The 25561-nt window shown below is 38.0% G+C and overlaps 1 protein-coding gene across 1 annotated transcript in view; it reads right to left on the bottom strand.

The window, feature by feature from the left end:
* BOD1L1 (biorientation of chromosomes in cell division 1 like 1) overlaps positions 1-25561 on the bottom strand; it is a 78240-nt gene that overhangs the window by 15918 nt on the left and 36761 nt on the right. Inside the window, exons 7-8 of the mRNA XM_073001043.2 lie at positions 5340-5454; positions 5057-5201 (exon numbers count right to left, since the gene is read on the bottom strand). Of these exons, the coding sequence (XP_072857144.1) occupies positions 5057-5201; positions 5340-5454 (260 nt within the window). The remainder of the gene's footprint in view (positions 1-5056; positions 5202-5339; positions 5455-25561) is intronic.

Here is a 25561-nt window from a genome sequence, read left to right on the forward strand (position 1 = left end):
CTCATTAAATTTCTTATACAGTGGTGCCCTGCATAGCGACGATAATCCATTCCGGATAAATCATCGCTATCCAGAAACGTCGCTATACAGGGCAAAAAACCCCCATAGGAACGCATTAAACTCCGTTTAATGCGTTCCTATGGGGACAAAACTCACTGCTAAGCGGAAATCCTCAATCCAGCTGCCATTTTCGCCGCCTCGGTAAGCGAGGAATTGGCGCGAAAACGCCGCGGGCAGCCATTTTCTTCTTCCGGTGGCCATTTTGGAACCGCCGATCAGCTGTTTGAAAACATCGCAATGCGAAGATCGGTAAGCGAAACGCTTACTGATCATCCCAATGTGATGTTTACCCTATTCAAACATCGCAATATGATCGGTTTTTCGATCGCAAAATCCACATCGCTATGTGGATTTATCGTTAAATGGTGCGCTCATTATGCGAGGCACCACTGTATTTGATTACATGTTTGCTTATTCAGGTGTTGTATTTACTTATTCACATTAACCAACTCATTAATATTCTCTGACTATCTATTTAGCTTTACTACTCCTTTTTTTCCTTCACATTCTCTTTAAAACTCTCCAACTTTCCAATTCTCCCTTCTTGACTCTTCAATTCTCCTCTCTAAGTGCTTCCCTCTGTCTAACTGTCCCTTTGACTCTGCTCCTCCTGTCTTCTCATAGGCTCCTGCCCTTGAGCTTCAGCTATGATAAACAGGAGTGACATGGGCATTCCGCCACAGTGGCTATCTGTCACGCTTGTCCTGCAATGAGTGGTAGGAAAGTGTGAAAGGCTTTGATGATTGCTAGAAGTTCCAAATGTTTGATGTATAATGACTGTTCTCTTTTTGTCCATAGGCCGTGTATTCTGCATTTTCAACAGTGAGCTCCACATCCCAATGGGCTGGCATTGGTAGTAACCTGTATGGATAATTGCAGAGGATGGAAGGTCTGCCTACTGTCAAATGAGGGAGGAATGTCAACCAGGTGAGTTGGCTTTCAAGTTCTGGTGTCACTGCAAGACATTTTGAGGATCTGCCATGGGGTGAAATAGTTACAGGAACCACACAGATGCTCGACTCAGTGTGCCGATACCGATGCTAAAGGACAGAATGGCCGAATGGCTTGTTTTAATTTGGTGATCCTCTCTTGTGGTCAGAATGCTCTGGCCAGAAGAGAGTCGAAGTAGGCGCCGATGTAGGTGGCAGTTTGTGCAGGTTCCAGATCATATTTGGTAGTGTTTACCTTGAGGCCCAAGATGTGCAGGGTGTTGAGGGTTAGTTCTGTAGCTCTGAGTGCATCGGGGTAGGAAGGAGCGACTATCAACCAGTCGTCGATATACAGAAAAATAGGGATGCTCTGGAGTTGGAGATAGGCTGCGATTGGTGCCATGCATTTGGTAAATGTTCTTGGTGCCGTGGAGAGTTCGAAGGGAACAAAAATGGTATGATACTTTGTCGAATCTGAACCAAAGCAATTTGTGATGGAGTGGATGAATCTATGAGTATGGCTTGTTTTTGTAAAAGTGAGCATATCTCTTCATGAAGGGCCATTGAGTATGGGATGGTCTGAATGATGCCAGAGGGTGGGGTACGGGAGAATTCAATAAAATAACAATTTTGAATGATGGATAAGACCCAATTATTGGTAGTAATTTTCTTCCATGCCGAAATGAAAGGATGAAGTCTGGTTCGGAATACACATGGTAAATATGAGTACTGCTTACCCTTTTTCTGCTGTTGTCAGAAGGGTTGTCGTTGGTTTTGTGATTGTTGGGGTCGAAAGGGCTGAGCTGCAGATGTTGATGCTGGTGGATAAGATCTTCCCCGAGCTTGTGAGCGAAAGGATCAGTATGATTGTTGATATCATAAGTACTGATGTTGGTAGTAAGGTTGTTTGCGATACTGTGTTCTTTGATAACGGTAAGGTTGTTGAGATGTGTAAGAATGTGCTGTTTTTCTGATTTTATGAATGCTTTCCATTAGTTCATCTGTTTTAGAATTAAAGAGACTGATGGCATCGAGAGGGACGTCTTCTATTCGAGTCTTGGTGTCGTCTAAGATGTTTGTGGAGCACAACCATGCATGTCTTCTAAGGGCAATGGAAGTAGCCATTGCCTTAGACGCTGAATCTGCTGTATGTCTTGCAGCTATTCTTTGTTGCTTTGCCAATCTAGATGCTTCAGTATACGCGTTGAGTATTTCAGTTCTGGTGCCACTTGAAGAGTGGGCAAGATTTTATCCCATAGTTGTCGCTGGTAGGCGCCCATGGCTGCCTGGTAGTTGGCTACCCTCATTAAGAAGGAAGTGAGTGAATAAAGCCTTCTACCGAGGATATCAAAGTTTACGACCTTCTCTATTGGTTGGTGCAACAGATGACTTATTTCGGGCTCTGTATTGTGTTGATTCGACAATGATGGAGTTCAGCATTGGGTGTTTGAGGAGAAACACTGTATCTTATCCATCTGTTTTATAATGATTTTTGTCACAGTGTGAAATTTGAAGAGATGAAGGGGGTTTGTCCCATGACTCTTTGATAAGTTTGAACATAGCTGGTATAAAGCTTAAACTAAGTGGTAGAGTCTTGTCTTGATTTAGGTCATCAAAGACCAGATCTTTTTTCTGAGCAGGTGGTTCTTGAATGTTCAATTGTAAAGATTTAGCTATTCTGAGGATTAGCAGGGAAGTAAAATCCTCTGACGGTGATGGAGGGTAGGAAGGTTCAATGGTGATTCTTAAGATATTGTGGAGATCGAGTCCTGAGATGATGTTGATGATATAGAGGGTGAGCGGTGTGATCTGGAGGTTGATGTCAATGGTATCATATCACAGGATGAACGGGCCGGTATCGACCGTATTTCAGTGTCGGTGGGTGGCAAAGGACCTGCATAGGTCGTGGACACATGTAGAAAGGTATGTTGTTTTGATTGTTTAGTTCTCTTCATTGGTATCGGAGTGAATCTTTTAAGTGCAGGCCTCGTCGGTTGGTAAGTCGGTGCTGGATATGTGTAGACTGATTGTTGTCAATGTCTTGATGGAGATGGTGACATGGATGGTGAGTGCCATGATGGAAAGGCATACCGAACTTGTCTAGGTGCGTCATAATAAATTTGGTCACCAAACATTTCCAGATAATATGGGTCATAACAGCGTTGCCTGTGCCTGTAATCAGGTCTAGCAAAATATTGATGTGGTTCTGCATAGTAATATGTTTCTCCATGTCGAGGAGCCGTCTTTTTTCTTGGTGTTTGTGCGGGGAATGTCGAGAAGACTCCAATCCCAATGGTTGGATAAGTACTGCCCGCCCTGATGAACGAGGGCTTGAATGGGCCGAGGCCGCGCTGGATTGAGCATCAGCCACTGAATAGCCTATGCTAGGCGATAGGCTAGCTATGGATGCTGCAGCCTGCGCCGATGTCAGAGTCTGTTCATCCCTGTCAGATGTCGAGACAGGGGCTTTTTCAGACGATTCCTCTAAGATCAGAAGAGGGAATCATTACCTGTGGAGGTTCAATACTAGTAGATTTTGATGGTTTCATTGGTTTCTTTGATTTGATTTTATCCCTTTTCTTTTTTGAAGGGTCACTGGAGTGAGCCTGAACTCTAGAGGTAGAAGTCAAGCTCAACTCCGAAGGTTTCAGTGTTTCCTTCTGTTTACCCGTAATAGGCATTGGGCTCGACAGCCAGCGAGCTGTCGGGCTCGATATGGAGTGAGCCGGGTCTGCTCAAAGTGATTCTTTGGCCGTTGGAGAAGCTATCACTTCCATACTTGGATTGAAGGATCTCTCCCAAAGTAAGATCTCAGGTGTTGTAACCTTAATTTAAGTGCTGGTTTTGTAAGTTTTTTTTCATTCAGAGCACAATTAGGTTTGATGTTGCTCCCCTAAACAAAATAAGCATTCATTGTGCCCATCAGTCAGTGGTATTTTATTTGCGCAGATAACGCACTGGTTAAACGGTCCTGGAGGGGCCATAAAAGTGGGGGGAAAGGGGAAACCAGCAGTTGTAGGGTGTGTGAAAAAACGTGGGAGGATAGAAAACGGTTGAAAAGGGAGAAAAAATATGAGGTAATAACAAGGGAATGTCAAAAATAGTAATTGGAATCTAAATTTACAATTATCAATTAGAAAATATAAACAATTTTATTAGAGAATACTCGCTATTTCACTCTATCATTTCTATTCCTACCAACACGGTGGTAAAAAAGAACTGAGGGGACGTTGGGAGGGCGGAGCTTGCGCTCCATGGAGGAACGTCTCATTGTTGCATGTTTTTAAGCTCCAAAAACTTCCGAAACTTCCTGTGCAGGCGCAAAACCAATCTGTGTGCATTCACAGAGACCATGAAGAAGAGAGATGATAGAGAGAGAGAGAGAGAAGACAATGGGGGGAGAGAGAGTTTGAAGTCTAAAACAAAAAAAACATTTCAGCAGGGACTAAAACTGCTACACTGCAAGACCCATCAAAGCAAAGAAACATACCCCCCACCAGAATCAAACAAACCCGTTCCAGCAATACCAGGCAGTCCAAAGCCTCTCTCAGAACGCACACTCTCTAACTGCTGGGGCGAAGGAGCTACAAAGAAGCAGCCTCTTCGCCAACCAATGGTTAGCAGTTTAAATTCCCTGCATTTTCCCCCCGTCTTTTTTCTTATTGTATCTCAAAGCTCCGGTCACAAGTCAAACCACTAGGGGGAGACTTTCTTTTAACCTAAGATGACCTCTATGGTTAAAAAAGGGCAGGAAAGGAGGGAGGAAACAATGAGGAAAAGAGGCCTTTTTCTGGTTGTATCTCAAAGCACCAGTTGCAAGCAAAATGTTGCAACCAGTCTATCATAGCTGAAGTTCAAGGGCAACTCAAATTGGTTGCAAGTCAAGACGGTTCCTAACGGTTCTAAGTCAAGGCATCACCTTGATCATACCACTTTCAACCTTGAACGCAATGTGTTTCCTCAGTTATAGACACGTGCACAATTTCCATACAGTGAAAATAAATAAGCTTTGTAACAATCAAACATTAATTAAATCCAAGTTTCCCCATAAGAAAATGAATTAGTACCTTGCTTCTCTCTTTCTTTTCCGGCTCAAGGCTACTTTCTTTTCTAAAAACCTTTGTTCTTTGAGCACATCTTTAATACTGGCACCACTAGCTTTCAGTTCATGACCTCTGGCTGAAGATTCTTCCAAGGTCTGAACATTTTTACCTAAAATGATATAATATGGTCTCAAACAGGTTGGAAATGAGAACAAAGTGTTACCAAAATGTGTTTTCACCCTTTCGCAAAAGATAACTCAATCATAAACGAAAAAGAGCAAGAAACTGCTGTTTGTAAACTCAGCACCTTGATTTCCAGTTTTCAAAATTTTTGTTTTGTCCACAGCTTTCTGTTTCCGTTTTTCTTCAAGTTTTTCTCTATTAAGCTGTCTTCTTAGGAGTCTCTCTTCTTTTTCTCTAGCCTGAAGATAATAAATAGGAAGGAGGGGGTTATACAATGGGATCCAAATTTGTCTGCAAGAGGTAAAACCTTGTCCTACCAGCAATGTAGGAAGGATTGCTACAGGAAACAGTATCAACAGTTTCTTCCTTGCTTCTTCCTCACAAAGGATTCCCCTGATAAAAACCGCCACATTTTTACTTTGTCTCAAATAAACACACAGAACCACCGGTTTTAATATTTAGCAATGACTAGATAGGCAGGGTATAAATACAATCAATAATAATAATAATAATAATAATAATAATAATAATAATAATAATAATAATAATAATAATAATAATAATAATAATAATAATAATAATAATAATAATATAGCTAAATAGGTCAAGTTACTGGAAAAATTGCTTCCTCTTACATATATCTACTTGGCCAATCACTGCTAAAGCTCTTCCCAAATCAGATTCAGTGTAGACGCTACACCTTTCCGGAGAGGGACCTACACCTGGTCACTTTCCCTCCAGAGTTCCCTTTATCATCACTCCAATCACCAAGTCATTACTATTGCTTGGAATGAAGTCAAGGATAGCTATTATTCCAATTTGTTCCTCCACTTGCTGTAAGAGAAAATTATCAGCAACACAAGCCAGGAATTTCTTGTAAGGGCCATAATTTGCCTCACAAGGGATACTAGGATAACTTGAAGTCTCCCGTCACTACTACATCATATATCTGAAATTCTTACAATTCGCTTTTCAAAGGTTTCATCCACATCTTCTCCTTGACTGGGTGGTTGGTAGTAAGCTCCAAGTTCTATGTTCTTTTTATTCCCCCCCCCATTATAAAAATCCAGATGCTCTCTATGGGACAACCAAGCTCATTTAATATTTGTATACTTACTGTTTTTAACTTTTAAATACTTTCTTTTAATTTTTGTGAGCTGCCTTGGGTCCTTATTGAGGAGAAAGGCAGCGTAAAATATTTTAAATAAATAAATAAACCTTCCTGTATTTCTGTGCAGGAATATAATTTTTGACATGTATCTTGACTCCACCTCCCTTTCTATTCCTTGTGTCTTTTTATGAACAATTTTTATCCTTCAATTGCCGTATTCCAGTCATGGGAGTAATGCCACCAAGTTTCAGTTATGCCTATCAAGTCATATTTTCTGAACTAAGATTTCCAGTTCTTCTTGTTTGTTTCCCATACAGTCAGCATAGATGGTTTGGCCTACATTTTTATGAAAACTATTATAGGGCATCATTATAGCTGCTCAACCTGTTCCTCTTATTGTGCATAAGCCTTCATCTAAACCTCTGAGCTTGCATCTCCCTCCCCATTCCAATTCAATTTAAAGCCCACCTGATTATGTTCTTCATAATGTGGCCAAAAATATTCTTCCTAGTCCCTGTGAACTACACCCCATCACTTGCCAGCAGTCCATCTTCCAGGAAGCATGTCCTGTAATTCCAAATCCCTTACGTCAGCATCCCCTTTGTAGCCAGTTGTTCACCCAGAATATTTTCCTTTTCTTTTCTATTCTTCTGAGTATTGGTAGAATGGGTGAGAAGACTAGACCCCAAAGTCTTTGAGTTGCCCGCCCATAGCTTCAAAGTCTGACATTATTTCTTCACAGTTCCTCCTGGTTGTGTCATTTATTCCCACATAGATGAGAAAATAGGATATGTTTTTGTGGGTTTTATGAGTGATGCCAATCTTTCTATCACATCCATAATCCATCCTCCAGTCTAGTGTCTCCTACCTGGAGCCTCCTACTACAACTGCTCTTCTTCAGTTATTCTGTTTGGCTGAGCTTCAGCCTCTCTCACACCCTCTGCCGGGGACTCCTGTATGTCTTCCCTTTGCATGCTGTTTGCCAGAATCCTCTGCAGGAGTCTGAAAGTAGTTTCATGTTTCCACTGGTAAAGAGTGCCTTCTCTTCCTTGCTTTGCTCCTAACTGTGACTCTTTCCCACTGTGTATGTTCTCTCCTCGGCATTCTCCTTGTCCGCTTTGTCTTGTTGTTCTACCATCTCCATTTCATCCCTTAGCTGCTGCTGCTTTAGTGTTGTCGATATACTCTTTCTTCATCTTCTTTTATAGCCTTAAATGTGGCAACCCACTGCTCCAGTTCTTTCCCTTTTTTTGTGCAACAGTGCCACCAGTTTACAACTGCTGCATGTGTACACTGTTGTTCTCAACCACAAAGACAAACATTTAGTTATTTATTTACTTAAAATATTTTTACCCTGCCTTTCTCCTTTAAAAGTACCCAAGGTAGTTAACACCATAAAAGACAATATTTAAAAACAGTAAGGATACAAATGTTTAGAAAGACTCCTCAAATACCACACAAAAATAGTAAACAAAATCAACACTAAAAACACATTCAAAGCAACAAAGTAAAACGGAGTGTAAATGAAAAGTAAACAAAGTAAAACAAAAATCTAAAAACCCTCTCAGACAGCTAATCACTAAGGGAAAGCCTGATTGAAGAGAAAATATGTCTGTGTATTCGCGAAGGCTTTCATGGCCGGGATCTGATGGTTGTTGTGGGTTTTTCGGGCTCTTTGGCCGTGTTCTGAAGGTTGTTCTTCCTAACGTTTCACCAGTCTCTTTGGCCGGCATCTTCAGAGGACAGCACTGAGCACAGAAAAGAGCACAGAGTGCTGTCCTCTGAAGATGCCGGCCACAGAGACTGGTGAAACGTTAGGAAGAACAACCTTTAGAATATGGCCAATGAGCCCAAAAAACCCACAACAACCAGAAAATATGTCTGCTTGCAGAAGAGCAGTAAAAAATCTTGAACAACTTGAATTCTGAGTATTCTTAATATTTAAAGGCATACAGAAACTGGGGTAAAAGTAACCATTATGTCAGATGCTATTCATGCCCCCACATGTCACTATTCATGGTATCTGCACAGATAAAATGATTTAAAGCAAGGTATAGTATTATCTCTTTATCTGCTATAAAGATGCCATCTAAACAGAGAAAGGTATTAAAATAAAAGCAGCCTAGATTTAAATTTCATTAGCTTAATTGTCCAAACTAATCACTCTGAAAAAAGCTGCTTCTCATTCTTGTAATGTGTCATATGAAAAGGCAGAATACTGCAGTATCTAAGTGATGTCATTCAAAAGTTCACAGTACTTGTTCAGTTTTTAAAAACTGAATATAACAGATACCATTTTCATCTGAAAAGGTTTCTGTTACACATGCATTTCAAGTGTTTTCAAAAGATTGTTTGTGGACCCTTACAGTTACAACAAATACAGGAATATACTTATGTGTTTTATTTGCCATTGTTTAAAATGTTTCTACCTTGCCTTTAAAGGCAAGTACTCTTCAAGGCAGTTCACAAACATCTAAAACAATAATGTATTAAATGCAGTTAATTATAACAGTGTATATATACCACAACTGAGCCAAAATGTTAACAACTGCATTATAACAGAGCTATATATGGAGAAGAGCATTCTGTAAGGCTAGGGTCACCTTAGAAAACATATCTCTCTCATGTTCATCAACCTAATGGATTTTTACCTGTGGACATATGAGTCAGGCCTTTATGGCTAATCCTGGGACTCAGGCAGATCTGTATGGATGCAGTCAGTTTTCCAAAGAACCTGGTCAGAAGTCACTTAAGGTTTTAAAGATAATCACCAACATTTTAGATTGGACCCAGAAATACGCTGGCAACCAGTACAGTGAGTTGCTATAGCAACTGTGTTACTATTGTTCAGCCAGGCAGCTGCAGGGATCTCCATTTAACAGTCAATAAAGGATCCTACCTGGAGGATAGGCAAAAATGTAAATTTACTAAGTGGCACAAACACTGCATACACTTTACAGGTGGCCACCCTTGAAGTGTCTCTTCCTTCCATTTTTTACTTTCTTCTGCTTGTCTATGAGTGCCCTTTCCTTTGTCTTGCCCACCCTGAAGGATGGTGACAAAGTCCACTAATATATAACTACAGTATATCCAGAAATCAAAAAGTTTGTTAGGGACCACACCCAGCAAACTCCTATTAGTTTTCCATGGTCACTCGCTCCCTGAGCTTTGTCTCAGTTTTATTCCTCAGTTGTGCTATTTTTTTACTCTTTTTCTCCACTTCTATCAAGGAAACTCTAAGGTAAGCAGCTTCTAAAATGCTGCATCACAGTTCACCCATAACCATTCCACCTTTTTATCCAAGAGTTGCAATCTAGTTCATAATCAATGAGAAAAATTGAAGCAGATGTGCACTTAGCTCTATGATTTACTATCAAGCTAGTTTTTTAAAAAAATGTCCTTGGATAGAACTACATCTGCATTAGAAGACTGAGACTCACCACATAAGAAAACCATGTCCTTCCCATTCCTCTTGCATGTATACATAATGGACAGGTGACATTATGAAACTGGCTGGATAGCTGAGTGGTTTAGGTATCCAGCTCCAAAGCCAGAGGTTTGGAATTAGATTCCCTACTGTGCCTCCTGGAAAGAGTGTGGCCTTGGGCAAGCTGCATATGCCAGAGCACCAGCAGAAGAAAGGGGAAATGATCTACTTTTGTGGTATTCTATCTAGAAAACTCTTGAAAGGGTTGCCATAAGTTGGAATCAACTTGATGGAACACAATTATAAAAACTGGATGGATAGCTCGGTGGTTTAGGTAACTGTCTGTGGAACCAGAGTTCGGGAGTTTGATTCTCCACTGTGCCTCCTGAGAGAAGAGCCAGCCTCTGCAGCCGTGGGCAAGCTGTACAATACCGTAGCACCCCTAGAAGGGAGTGGCAAACCACTTCTATATGTTCACAACATAGAAAATCATGGAAAGAGAATCAATTTGAGGGCACGCAATCAACATTCTCTCTAAATTTCTGTCCCACTATGAGGGAGCCTCACTCTATGTGTGGGGAGGTGGGCGGGGCTTCATTCAAAGCGAGAAGTAACTAAATAGCTGCCCGTCCACAACCCCGATGGAGTTTTGGGCAAGCAAGCGAGTGCACACAGCTTAGAAGGAAGATTGCACAAAATTATTATTATTATTATTATTATTATTATTATTATTATTATTATTATTATTATTATTATTATTATTATTATTATTATTATTATTATTATTATTATTATATCTTTCCCATATATGTAAAAACAAAAGTGCATGATTACTCTGGGAATGAATGTACCTGAGATTTTTAAGTAATAAGTTTCTTATTTTTAAAAAAGTGTGTGCACTGCAGTTCCACAGTGGCAAATTAGAAGCATGGAATGTGGACAAGAAATACTGTAAAATGCGACTTCTTGGGAATATTAGCTTTCTCTTAAAAGAGGATGACTTGATCAAATTCTCTACATATTTAAATGAAGCTTCCCATTTTATAATCCATGCATTTTAATAAGAATACATAATAAAAATTTGTTGTGGTTTGAAACATAGACTGGAACCCTTTTCACATAGCTAATGACCATGGTGACTTTTTAGAAATGAAAAATTTCCATTCCCTCTCAAACAGCCCCAAGGCTGTTAGACACCCTACTGTGGAACCATTTCATTGTGACAAAGTCATTGGAGGCCATGGGACTAGGGGAAAAGCCTTTAATTTTTGAAAATCTTTGCTGCTGGGATAACTTTAGTTACAAATGATACCTTCTCTCTTCATAGTTATGACAAACATTTTATATAAAAAATGCAGGGAAAAATTATGTGAGCACAGAGGAAGGCTGTAAATCACCTCTGACTTTTACATTCATCTGAGAACACTGTTTTCAGCAGCACAAAATATGGGCTCTACAGATGTGGCATTTCTATTTTTTAATACATTTGTTTTCTATATAGAAAGAGTTGATATTGAAGTCACTTCACAGATTAACCTAATCTCTTATAAAAAGGCACAATGCATCAAATAAGAAATATCAGGATGCAAAATAGGTGATTCTATAAATAAATGTTTTATTATGGTCATAGACCAGCAAAAGGGCCTCTACGTATATACACCAATTTACAGATACTATAGCTGAGCTTTGGGTGGAACCTTTCCTTCACAGATTTTGATTGCAGCTGCACAGAATTTAGCTACTTTTCTCAACATATCTGAATTTTGGTTTAGCCCAGTATATCTGTCAGGGCATCATCCTGGCAGCAAGAGTAGTGTGTAATGTGCCTCTGATCGTCCATTATACAAGGGTTAATGAGGACTTCCGCTTGACGCTGTGACAAGACAGCAGCAGGAGGATGGAGCTCCATCCCCTGAGTTGAATTCCAATCCGTTTGGGACCCACAGGGGGTTTAATCCACCCCGAAGAGGTGGTGAAATGGGGGAGAAGCCTGTTGATCATGGGGGAGACAGCAGTTACCCACATTTGATGCAGGAAATTCCCTAATCAACCAGCGGGTGGAAACAAGCAGCTGAAACAGCTTGCTTGCAAGTCATCGGCAGCCAGCAAACGAAGACACGATAAATCAGCCAACTTAACATTGTTGTTACCACTGGTTGAGATATAAAATCTTAATTATATTGTTCTATCACCATCCCTGGACGGAATAATCCCTTTAACAGAAAAAGAAAGTATCTTTTAGCCCAACCACTAAATTGAGCAGTGGTGGATTTGGAGAAGGGGAAAGAGACACAAGAGATGCAAAGAAAATAAATTGGACATTGACTAAATAATTATACTTCAAGGAAGGAATTTAGTGGTATTTTGGAGTTAAAATTAAGAAATTCTTCTCTTTAAACTATTTTAGCCTAATGAAGCTGTGAGTTTCAAACTGTTTTGTCTGTCTACAGAGTTGGCAAAATGCCTAGAACATGACCTTGAATACTCAAACTTAGAACTCTTGTTTTGACTCTCCCTTTTTTTCTGAGAACTGGCCAAAACATAGACAATTAACTCTGGAAAGTCTAAATGCAATCACTGAGTGAACAGTACTGCCAACTTATGTCAGAGACTGGTTTCAAATTAACCCTAAAGGTGATCAACTTCCTAAAGTGACTTACTGAAGCAATTACTGGTTGAACTGAACTGACTGTTCTAAGCTACTGGACATATTTTACTTGGAATACAAATACTTGGCATCTTGGGACATAATGCTACAACAAGGAAAATTTGGGGATGAAACAAAATCTGCCCTTCAAGCAATCCTAAAAACTGTGAGATCTCATAATAAAGATGTGAAATCATTCAAGGAGCAACTAAAGAACGACTATATTTGACACGAGACTTGGAATAATGAACAAGGAAATGTGAGGGTGGAGGACGATGTATGCCAACCAAAAGAAGGGCTGAAGGAAAGTAGAGGGGGAAAGGAAGATTTAATTCCAACCCTAAAGCCAAGGAGAATCTTAGCTGCGCTAAGGGGAGAAAAACAGCAGAATTAATTAAACATAGCTTGGAAGATTTAATGGAGATAGATCAAGTACATAAAGATCTATTGGAGATAGATCAACTGTATAAAATGTTTTCAGATGACACAAGGAATGGCAGAATCTTTAGGGAGACAGAAACAAATTTTGGGAAAAGGAAAATAACAGAAGGAATCACTTAGACAGATGAAAAAGGGGAAAATGTTAAGGTGGCCTTAAACACTGAAAGCACGTACAGTGGTGCCCCGCACAGCGACGATAATCCGTTCCAGAAAAATTGTCACTATCCAGAATCGTCACTATCCAAAACAAAAAAGCCCATAGGAATGCACTGAAACCCGTTCAATGCGTTCCTATGGGCTTAAAACTCACCGTTATGCGAAAATCCTCCATCCGGCCGCCATTTTCGCTGCCCGTTAAGCGAGGAATGGGCGCAAAAACACATTTTTTTCCCGGCGACCATTTTAGAACCGCCGATCAGCTGTTTTTAAAACATTGTTAGGCGATAATTGGCAAGTGAAACACTTACCAATCATCGCAAAGCAATGTTTTAACATCTAAAACATCGCAATGCAATTGCTTTTGCAATCGCAAAAAACAAATCGCTATGCAGATTCATCATTAAACGGGGCATATCTTATACATTAAAAAGAGGAATTAAACTGAAATAAGGGATTATAAATCGGGGTAAAAGCATAACAAGGTGGTTTTCAAGATCAATTGAAGCTAGATATAAGGATGGGGCAAAACAAATACTACTTAATGAATATGCACGACATAAGATATTGATATAGACATGATAGAAAGTGTAGAGATAGAAATGGCTATACAATTATATAAAGAAAGTCAGTATAAAATGCTTTAGATAACATCTCTTATGTGTTAGAAACCCATTCAAGGCTTATAAAAGATCTGTCTTGTAAAATGTCTGAAGGCTTTGACAAAACAGAGCAAAGATCTAAGTCCATCGAAAGAAGCATTACTAAGCTTCAAGATCAAATTTCAGGGGTGTCACAGGAGTTAAAGGACATGAAGAGCAAAATTAGGGACCTTGGTGATACAGTTCAAGGAAATAAAGAAGAAATTGTTTCCATGGCTCAACAAATTTCTGAATCCAATAAAAAGCTCATATTTATGGATGATAACCTCAGAAGGTCTAATATTAAAATAATGAACTTCCAAGTCCAACAGGGCCATGATCTCAGAAAGGAGATAATGGCTTGGATAAACTCTATAATGGACACGCAGCATCTGATTGAAACAGATATAGAAAAGGCATATTTCCTGGGAAACCCAAGTAGTCTCGGTATTAGACCAGTGGTTGTGAAGTTTTTGAATCACACAAAGAAAGAACAATTTTTGAAAGCAATCAAACAAAAACAAGACCAGCTGGTTTATAGGGACAGAAAAATTCAGATTTTCCAGGATCTTTGTAAAGAGACTGTGAAATGGCGAGGATCTATGCAGCCGGTTACAGCAATTCTGAGGAAAAATAACATCAGATATCATTGGGGCTACCCAATTTTTTTGAAAATCTGGAAAGACAAGATTTTGTTTAAAATCCACTCCTGCGAGCAAGGTTTACAACTGCTGAAAGATTGGAACATTTATGAAGGAGAAAGTCAGGAGTTAATTCCAACTACAAGCAAAGAACTAGAAGGCTGAACCAGAAGGAAGAAGATGGATCAGTTTTTTCTTATTATTTTTTTTCCTTTATCTTACTCCTAATAAAATCTTTCTTATATATATGTATGTGTGTACATATATATATATATATATATACATATATATGTTTCTCTCCTCCCCTCCTTCCCCTCTTCTAATTTTTGAGGTTCTTTTTTGTTGTTTTTAAATTAGCTTTATAGAATAATACCATTTATTTTACTCTTGTCCTTTGCTTTTTTCTTTCTATTTCTTTTCTTTTTTGAATAAATCATATTTTTATAATCATACTAAACACACTAAATTTAGATAGTAAAAGGGATAACAAAATTAAAATTACTAAAAACTAAATATAAACTCTTTAAAGGATTCCAGTAAGGGGAAGGGGGGAAGGAGAAGGGTATTCTTATTCTTATTCTTATTTTGTTACTATTGTAGTATTAAACATTAAGTAGAAATGCAAAAGTTAAATGAAAACATCAGAGGCAAGGCTCCGGTCATGGTTCCGCCGGACGATGGTGGCGTCTCCCCCCCACCTTTTGCTCATGCCAGTGGTCATGGCATGGGACCATGGTGGAGAGGATATGAATCTATATGTTCACAAAACTGGTGAAGATCAATTATGGGGTGTTGTTTCGTCTATTTTATGTTTTAGTTTATGTTTGGTAGTTTGGTGGGAGGCAAGGTTACACACGGGACCTATTGGAAAGAAAACTTTAGATCACATATGGGTAGAAAAATAAGACTTGCAACTTTAAACGTTAAAGGCCTCGGATCAACAGTGAAAAGAAGAAGAATAGAAGCATTGTTGAGGAAAAACAAGCTGGATATTGTCTTTCTACAAGAGACTCATCAAACAGAAAAAGGAGTCAATGAGTTAAAGATGAACAATATAGACATTTATGAAAAAAATTTTGGAACTTCTAAATCTAGGGGTGTAGCAATTATAATTTTCAAAAACTGCGAATTTAAAGTAGAAAAGGTAGTAAAAGATTGTAATGGTAGATTTATAATAATGCAAGGTAAAATGGGGTTGGAAGAATATACTTTGGTAAATGTGTACACACCTAATAATAAACAAGGGGAATTTTATGATTTGGTTTTTAAAGAAATGGAAAAGGTAAAGAAAGGTTATGTTATTATGGCAGGAGATTTCAATATGGTTATGGATAAGATAAAAGACAAAACTGCATACGGTCGGAATGATATTTATCATAGAAACACAATATTAACTAAAAAGATAAAAAATAACCATTTGAAGGATATTTGGAGAGAAATGAAAGGTGATGAAAAAAGATATACTTATTTTTCAGTTGTGCACAATACTTACTCTAGAATAGATTATATATTTACATCTCAGGATTTAATTTCTAAGATTGTCGATACTGAAATAAACCCTATTAAAATAACAGATCATGCATTGATGTTAATAGAGATTGAAATAAATAAAGATTATAAAGACTCCAAAAGATGGAGAATTGATAATAATATTCTACAGTATCCAGAAATAATAGAAAAGATAAAGAAGGAATGGCTAGAATTATGGACAATAAATGAAACAGGAGGTGCTAAGCCGGGCCTGTTGTGGGACACAATGAAAGCAATCATAAGAGGAATAACGATAAGAGAATCGTGTAAATTAAAAAAAATTAAGGAGGGACATGTGAAAAAACTAGAAGAAGATTTGAAAAACTTAGAAAATAGATTTTTTTATAGAAAGAGACAGAAGAATATTAATAGAAATTCAGGCTAAGAGAAAGGAATTAGATAATATAGAAATAGAGAAAGTTCAAAGAGATCTGATGTATCTAAAGAGACATTTTTTTGAATTTAATAACAAAAACTCAAAATTGTTAGCTAAAATGTGTAAAAATAAAAGAGCAAAAAATTCAATAGGAATAATTAAAGATCGAACAGGTAAAAATTGTAATATAATGAAAGAAAAATTGAAGATTTTTCATGAATTTTTTCAGAAACTATACAAAGGAAATAACGTAAAGAAAGAATGTATAGAAAAATATATAAATGATAATTTAAAAACTAAATTATCGGAAAATGATAAAAGAATATTAGAAGAAGAGATCAATGAACAAGAGATTGCTGAAGTCATAAATAAATTAAAAAATGGTAAAACACCAGGTCCTGACGGATTGGGTCCAGAATATTATAAACACTTTAGCACCATTTTGATACCTAAGCTAAAAATGATTTATAATAAGATAATGGAAGGAGAGACAATACCAGCTTCATGGAAGCATTCATTAACGATTCTTATTCTAAAACCCAATGAGGATCAAACAGATCCGGGATCCTATAGACCTATATCTTTAATAAACCAAGATACCGCTATATTGGCAAATAGATTAAATAGATTTATAGCAAATTATATTAAAGAAGACCAATGTGGTTTCATTAAGGGTAGACAAATGGACAATTTAACTAGATGAGTTTTAAATATTATACATGAAATAGAAAAAGAAAAAATAAAAGCAATGATTTTATCATTGGATATATTTAAAGCCTTTGATTGCGTTGAATGGTCAACACTAAAACTTCTTATAAGAGGTTGGGGATTTGGTAAAAAGTTTAGAGGGGTTATAGATCAATTATACTTAGATAATACTTCAGAAATAATAGTTAATGATGGTATAACGGAAAAAATCTTTCTAGGCCGAGGTACTAGACAAGGCTGCCCACTTTCACCAATATTGTTTTGCATGGTTATAGAATTATTAGCTAACGCAATAAGAAACGATAAATTAATTAAAGGAACAGGTAAAAATGAAATAATTAAAATTAATTTGTTTGCTGATGATTCCTTACTGACTATTAAAAATCCATTAGAGAGTATGGAAAACATTAAAAACCATTTAGAAAAATTTGGGGAAATAACAGGTTTAAGGATTAATTGGCAAAAATCACAAATGATGATGTTTAACTATAATATACAGGAACAAGAAATGTTTGTGAATAAATATACTGTTAAAATGTGTAATCTTATCAAATATTTAGGTATAAACATAATTAAAACAACTCAAAAATTAAAAGAGAAAATTTTTAATAAATTAAAAAACGAAATTAAAGATAAATTGCAAGAGTATGCCAAATTGAAACTATCATGGTTTGGGAGAATCGCTTTAATTAAGATGAAAATATTACCGAAGATCACTTTTTTATTTAGGATGCTCCCAATACGATTAGAAGAAGAGGATTTTAAATATTGGCAGGGATTAATTAATGGATTTTGTAATCAAGGTAAAAAATCTAGAATAAATAAAAGATATTGGTATAAGGCTCAAAAAAAAAGGAGGTTTAGGTATGCCCAATGTTAAAAATTATTATATAGCAAATCAATTAAGAGTTATTGGAGATATTATATTCAATAAAGAAAAATTAATTTGGTGGGAGATGGAATCTTCAGAAATAAACGGAAATGCTGAAGGATACTTGTTTAATATACTAAAGAGAAGTTCAATAAATCAGATTAAAAACCCCTTTTTAAGAAACCTGTTAAATATTTGGAATAAATATAAAGAGAAGTTTTGTCCCTTAACTTCACCATTAAAACTAGTGACTGAGATAGAAAATTTTCCTACAAATTTAAAGGATTTAGTAGAACTATTTAAGAATAAAAGGGTCGCAAGATTGAAGGACTGGATGGGTAACATGAGATCGAAGGAGTTAATTATGTCTAAACTGCAATCTAATAAACTATCATGGTATAATCTTATTCAGTTAGACACCTGGACAAAGGATTGGTTGAAAACTAATGCTAAATGTAGAGAACTTACTAAGTACGAACAATTTCTGTCATCACATGAAGATATGCAAGATACAATTTTGAAAGGAATAGTAAGTAAAATATATAATATAATTTTGGAACAAGAGGAAAAAGAATGGGGAATAGAAGGTTTAAAATTAATTTGGGAAAATGATTTTAAAACAGAAATTAAAATAGAGGATTGGACAAAAATGTGGAGGATGAGAGTGTTAAGATTAATGTCAACAAGAATAAAGGAAAAAAAATTTTAAAATCTGTTTCAGGTGGTATTTGACTCCTGTAAAATTGAATATAATAAATCCAACATACCCCAAAACATGTTGGAAATGTGATGAGGAAATTGGTACGTATTTTCATATGTGGTGGGAATGTAAAGTGGTTAAGAAATTTTGGAAATTGATTTTTAAGGAAATGTGTGATATATTTGGTAAAGATATTGATTTTAATGCCAAAATTGCTTTATTGTCAATTTTTGATAATACAGATCTGGACCATCACTCGAAAGAATTAATCACTAATTTTATGACAGGTGCTAGAATATTAATAGCTAGATTTTGGAAAGATAAGAATGGTATTAAAATTGAAGACTGGTATTGTGAAGTATGGGGACATTGCATTAAATGATAAATTGACTATGGAACTTAAAATAAAAAGAGGGGAAATAAGTTGTAACAATTTCTATGATATTTGGGGTAAATTTGTGGAATTTGTGTTAGTGAAAGGAAGGGGGAAAGCCTCTAAAGAATATTCAATACAATTTTGGAGAGGTAATCTGTAAGAAAAAAAATTTATTATAGTAAATAGAGTCCCGTGGGTATGGGGTGCACATTAGAATTTAGTTTATAATAAGCACTATTACTTGTAATTTTTTTGTATTTTTCTTGTTATGTATGAGTTCTTTTGTGTATTTTTTGTATAAAATATTTAAAAAAAATAAAAAAAAGAAACCCATTCAGTTATTAGTGGTATAAAATATAAAGTTTGTCGGTTAAATCACCTCAAAGTTATATAGATTTGAAACTGGAATTACTTTTGTTGGGTATGTTTCTAGAGGATTTCAAGAGTATTGTATACTCTGAGACCCATATCATGATAGTAGCCAATACTGTACATTAAAATATACAAATGAATGGTTTATATGTTCAAAAAATATATAGATTTTGAAGAGAAGACACCAAGATGCAGAAGACAAATAGTTATGAACAAACCATGTAACACGATGTTTAACAAGCACAAATGGAATCTACTGTAGATAGATTGAAAAATTCATAAAACATTTAAAGAGAGGACTTATCGAATACCAGAATAAAAAGCACAATGAAGTAACACATGGGAGATGGTTTCGATCTCAACAGAGTTACAGGGGCATATATGCTGAGTGTAAGGGGTGTTGTTATACTTCCCTTCCTGGACTGCTGATGGAAGTGCATTGAAGCGGTCCAGAGTTGTTAAAGGTAAGTAGAGATGGTTGTTGTGGGTTTTTTGGGCTCTTTGGCCGTGTTCTGAAGGCTGTTCTTTCTAACATTTCACCAGTCTCTGTGGCCAGCATCTTTAGAGTAGATATATTTAGTCAGTTTGGGTGGAAGCAGTGTGTTGTCAAGTACAAGCCTATTTATGAAGATACCAAGGTCCTTTCTGTATCAATAATATGCTACCTAAGATTACTCTTGGCCTTAACGTATCCCATTTGCTGGACACATACTACTGAACAGCCGTATCTGTTGATTTTATTGTATATTGCTCTCTTCCAATGTGACTGATGTTGTAATACCAGTGCTGTAATACCAGTGAAGCCAGTCCAGTTGGTTGAAAGGTTAGTTTTAGCCAAAAGTTAAAAATAGCCAGCCAAGCTCTGAATTCAACCTTCAGGTAGCCCACTTCAAGTCTAAGGGCTGCATTGGATACCCCTCTTGGAACTTGTAAGATAGCCCTCACGAATTTATATTGAACTACTACTAACTGGATAAATGAAGAATAGGGGCCCAATTTGCCCAATACAAGAGCTAAGGGATTTAGCCTGAAACAATCTTAGTGCAGCTGGAATGTACTGACCTCCCTTTATGTAGAAGAATTTTAATATAGCAAGGCTAGATTTTTGTGCTGCTTCTACCATGTTGTTAACATGAGACTTGTTGTTTCCTTTATACAGTGGACCCTCTACTTAAGGAATTAATCCGTATTGGAATGGTGGCTGCAAGTCGAAAAGTCTGTAAGTCGAATCTCCATTGACCTACAATGCACTGAAAACCGATTAATCCCATAACCAGTGGTTTTTATTCTATTTTTATTCCATTTTGGTTTTTTTCTGGTCTGTAAGTCGATTCTCTGGCTGCAAGTCGAATCTAAATTTTGCAGCCAGAGAAGTCTGTAACTCGAAAAGTCTGTAAGTCGAGCCGTCTGTAAGTCGAGGGTCCACTGTATTGAAATACAACATCCAAATATTTGTAAGACTTAATATGTTTTATCTCATGCTCATCAATTAACCACTTATAGATTCTGGGCCTCTGAGCGAACACTAGAACTTTCGTCTTCGAGTAATTTATTTGTAGCATTTCCTCCTTACAGTATTGCATGCGAGCGTGTAATGCTCTCTTTAGTCCTTTTGGTGTCTGTGAAATTAGGACTGTTTCATCTGCATATAACAGAAGGGATATACAGTGGTGCCCCACTATACCTTGCAAAATGGTTTATTCGCTAGACAATGAGTTTTTGCGATTGCTGTAGCGCTTCGCAAAACGGTGTTTCCTATGGCCAGTTTCCGCTGGACGATGTTTCGGTCCGTGCTTCACAAGACGTTTTTTTTTTCAGGACAGTTTTTTGCAAGATGATTTTGACAGCTAGGTCTGCGACTCGCAAAACGGTTGTTTTCGGGACCGTTTTTCGCAAGACAGCAATTTTGACAGCTCATCCACGCTTCTCAAAATGGTTTTCCTATGGGCGATTTTCGCAAAAGGACGACGATTTTTCCTCATTGGAACACATTAAATTGATTTCAATGCATTCCAATGGGGAACAGCGTTTCGCAAGATAATGTTTTCGCAAAACAGTGATTTTCGCGGAACAAATTAACATCGTCTTGCGGGGCACCACTGTATGTCTATTCCCTAGTTTGGGGGGATGGAACTCTGGTCGGCTGAGTGTCGTAACCATTGAGTTGATTTCAAATTAAATAACAATGGAGCTTGCTTGACACCATTATAGGTAGGAACTTTATCAGACAAGTGTCCTTCCTTGTTGGGTGATTCTAGCTTATTATGCATATAATAGTACCAAGCAAGGAAGTGTATGAATCTCAAGTCTGCATGCATTGTCTTGTATTGAAGAGCTGACAGAAACAATCATTTTTCAAGAACAAAGTAGGAGAGGGGATAACCACCAGAGACTCTCTTGTTGTTGTTTAGTCATTAAGTCATGTCCAATTCTTCATGACCCCATGGACCAGAGCACGCCAGGCCCGCCTGTCTTCCACTGCCTCCCAGAGCTGGGCCAAATTGATGTTGATGACACTGTTGAACCATCTCGTCTTCTGACATCCCCTCCTCCTCTTGCCTTCACACTTTTCCAACATCAGGGGCTTTTCCAGTGAGTCTTCTCTTCTCATGAGATGGCCAAAGTACTGGAGCCTCAGCTTCAGGATCTGTCCTTCCAGTGAACACCCAGGGTTGTTTTCCTTCAAAATGGATAGGTTTGTTCACTTTGCAGTCCAGGGGACTCTCAAGTCTCCTCCAGCACCACAATTCAAAAGCATCAATTTTTTGGCGGTCAGCCTTCTTTATGGTCCAGTTCTCACTTCCATACGTAACTACTGGAAAAACCATAGCTTTGACTATGCGGACCTTTGTCGGCAAGGTGATGTCTCAGCTTTTTAAGATACTGTCTAGGTTTGTCATCGCTTTCATCCCAAGAAGCAGATGTCTTTTAATTTCGTGGCTGCTGTCACCATCTTCAGTGATCATGGAGACCAGGAAAGTAAAATCTGCCACTTCCTCCATATCTTACCCTTCTATTTGATAGAAATTTATTATTTATTTATTTATTGAGCTTATATACCGCCCTTTTAGACATAGTCTACTCTGGGCGGCTCACAAAACACAGAATAAAAACAATTAACATGAAATAACAATGGAAAGTGTGATGGCAAGAGGAGAAGGGGACGACCGAGGATGAGATGGCTGGACAGTGTCTGCGAAGCAACCAACATGAATTTGACACAACTCCGGGAGGCAGTGGAAGACAGGAGGGCCTGGCGTGCTCTGGTCCATGGGGTCACGAAGAGTCGGACACGACTAAACAAACGAACAATTTACAACATTTACAAAAATGAAGTAGATAAAGATGGAGAGAGAGAGAAAGTTACGTAGTGCCCGGAGGGAAGGCTTGTCTATATAACCAGGTCTTGAGTTGGGTTTTGAAAATGCCCAGTGAGGGGGCCAGACGAATTTCAGGGGGGAGCGTGTTCCAGAGCCTGGGAGCCACTGCCGAGAAGGCAGTGTTTTATCTTTCCGGGCTTCCCTCGGCATTCGGCTCCTCAGTCGCCCCTCCTGACTAGATCGGGTGATACGAGTAGGAAGTGATGGGTCCAGTTGCCATGATCTTAGTTTTTTTTATGTTGACCTTCAGACCATTTTTTGCGGTCTCCTCTTTCACCCTCATTAAGAGGTTCTTTAATTCCTCCTCAAATTCTACCTTCAGAGTGGTATCATCTGCACATCTGAGGTTGTTGATATTTCTTCCGGCAATCTTAATTCCGGTTTGGGATTCATCCAGTCCTGCCTTTTGCATGATGTATTCTGCATACGTTAAACAAGCAGGGAGACAATATACAGCCTTGTCATACTCCTTTCCCAATTTTGAACCAATCAGTTGTTCCATATGCAGTTCTGACTGTTGCTTCCTGTCCCACATATAGATTTCTCAGATGGATAAGGTGGTCAGGCACTCGCATTTCTTTAAGGACTTTCCATAGTTTGCTGTGGTCCACACAGACTGCTTTTGCACAGTCAATGAAGCAGAAGTAGATGTTTTTCTGGAACTCTCTGGTTTTCTCCATAATCCAGCACATGTTAGCAATTTGGTCTCTAGTTCCTCTGCCCCTTCGAAATCCAGCTTGTACTTCTGGCAGTTTTCAGTCCACATACTGCTGAAGCCTACCTAGGATTTTGAGCATAACCTTGCTAGCATGTGAAATGAGTGCAATTGTACGGTAACTCGAGCATTCTTTGGCACTGCCCTTCTTTGGGATTGGGATGTAGACTGATCTTTTCTAATCCTCTGGCCACTGCTGAGTTTCCAAACTTGCTGGAATATTAAGTGTAGCACCTTAACAGCATCATCTTTTAAGATTTTAAATAGTTCAACTGGAATGCCATCACCTCCACTGGCTTTGTTGTTAGCCATGCTTTCTAAGGCCCACTTGACTTCACTCTCCAGGATGACTGGCTCAAGATCAGCAGCCACACTATCTGGGTTGTCCGGGTCATCCAGATCTTTCTGGTATAATTCCTCTGTGTATTCTTGCCACCTCTTCTTGATGTCTTCTGCTTCTGTGATGTCCCTACCATTTTTGTCCTTTATCCTGTCCATCTTTGCACAAAATGTTCCTTTAATATCTCCTATTTTCTTGAACAGATCACTGGCTTTTCCCTTTCTATTATTTTCCTCTATTTCTTTGCACTGTTTATTTAAGAAGACCCTCTTGTCTCTCCTTGCTATTCCTTGGAATACAGCATTCTATCATTTTTGAGATTGTATCCCAGTACAGCTTTTCCCACTATTTTGTTGACTATGAGGGCTACTCCATTTCTTCTATGGGATTCTTGCCAACAATAGTAGATATGGTAATTGTCTGAATTGAATTTGCCCATTCCCATCCATTTTAGTTCACTGACACCGAGGATGTCAATGTTTATTCTTGCCATCTCCTGTTTGACCACATCCAGTTTGCCAAAGTTCATAGATCTTACATTCCAGTTTCCTACGCAGTATTTTTCTTTCCAGCATCAGACTTTCCTTTCACTTCCAGGTGCGTCCACAGCTGAGCGTCCTTTCGTCTTTCGCCCAACCACTTCATTAGCTTTGGAGCTACTTGTACTTGTCCTCCGCTCTTCCTCAGTAACATGTTGGACACCTTCCGAACTGATGGGCTCCTCTTACAGCATCATATCTTTTATCCTTATGTTTCTATTCATGGAATTTTCTTGGCAAAGATCCTGGAGTGGCTTGCCAGTTCCTGCTCCAGGTGGATTGCATTTAGTCAAAACTCTCCACTACGACCTGTCCATCTTGGGTGTCCCTGCATGGCATAGCCCATAGCTTCTGTGAATTACTCAAGCCCCTTCAACATGACAAGGCAGCCATCCATGAAGGAGGAGAATCTCTTATACTTTCTTATTTTAAAAAAATTATTTATTTATATGCTGCCCAATCTACCCAAAGGTCTCTGAGAGGCTTACAACAATTAAAAAACAATAAAAATAAAATAAAAAAATAAAACAATTAAAATCCAATTAAAATTTAAAATCTAAAAATTGCCATCAGGACCTACAGTTGATAATATGTCTATTAAAAGCCTTCTGGAACAGGAAGGTTTTGACCTGGCGCTAAATGTCATCAACGTCGGTGCCAGACGAACCTCAGTCAGGAGGGCATTCCATAGTATGGAGGCGGCTGCCAAAAAGGCCCTTTGTCTACAAGCCATCCCTCTTACCTCCTTGAGGGGCGACTTTTTCAAAATTCATTCATTCAATTTGTATCACACTCTTTTTAGTGTCACTGCTAACTCTGGGTGAGTCACAACAATTTGAGCCAGTAATAGTATGCGCTAGGATAAGAGTATAGAATCTTTGCTCTTTTAAATGTTTTGAGCCAAAAAAAACCCCCTGAAGTGGCATATGTAAAAGATTGTGTAAATTGTACTGCGAAACATTTGGAGGGCCAAAGATTCTATGTCAAGTGAAGAGAGAGAGACCTGGTGAACATGGCCGGTAGATTCTTGCTGTATTCTGAATGCACTAACAGAGCTCCAGTTCAGGGAAACCTGGGAAGATAATAAAAGCACTGATGGTGTAAAAAAAAAAACCATCTGTTTGGTTGCTGTTTAATTGTATGCCCAAATACTTTATGTCCATACAATTATTATTTTGTAGTCATCCCTACAAGGCGATTGTTTTGAAGACACACATTTCTGAACCTAAGAGCCCACAAACCCTGGTATGTAGAACACATCTATGAGTATCCTAAGCTCATGTTCAAAAACTTTTATTTAAATCAATGTTGACCATGGGAATAAAGGCTTGGTTAAGGAAGCAGAGTAAAACAACAACTCAGTACTCCTCAAATT

This window comes from Pogona vitticeps, chromosome 5 (genome assembly GCF_051106095.1).
Source record: "Pogona vitticeps strain Pit_001003342236 chromosome 5, PviZW2.1, whole genome shotgun sequence".
Classification (NCBI taxonomy): domain Eukaryota; kingdom Metazoa; phylum Chordata; class Lepidosauria; order Squamata; family Agamidae; genus Pogona; species Pogona vitticeps.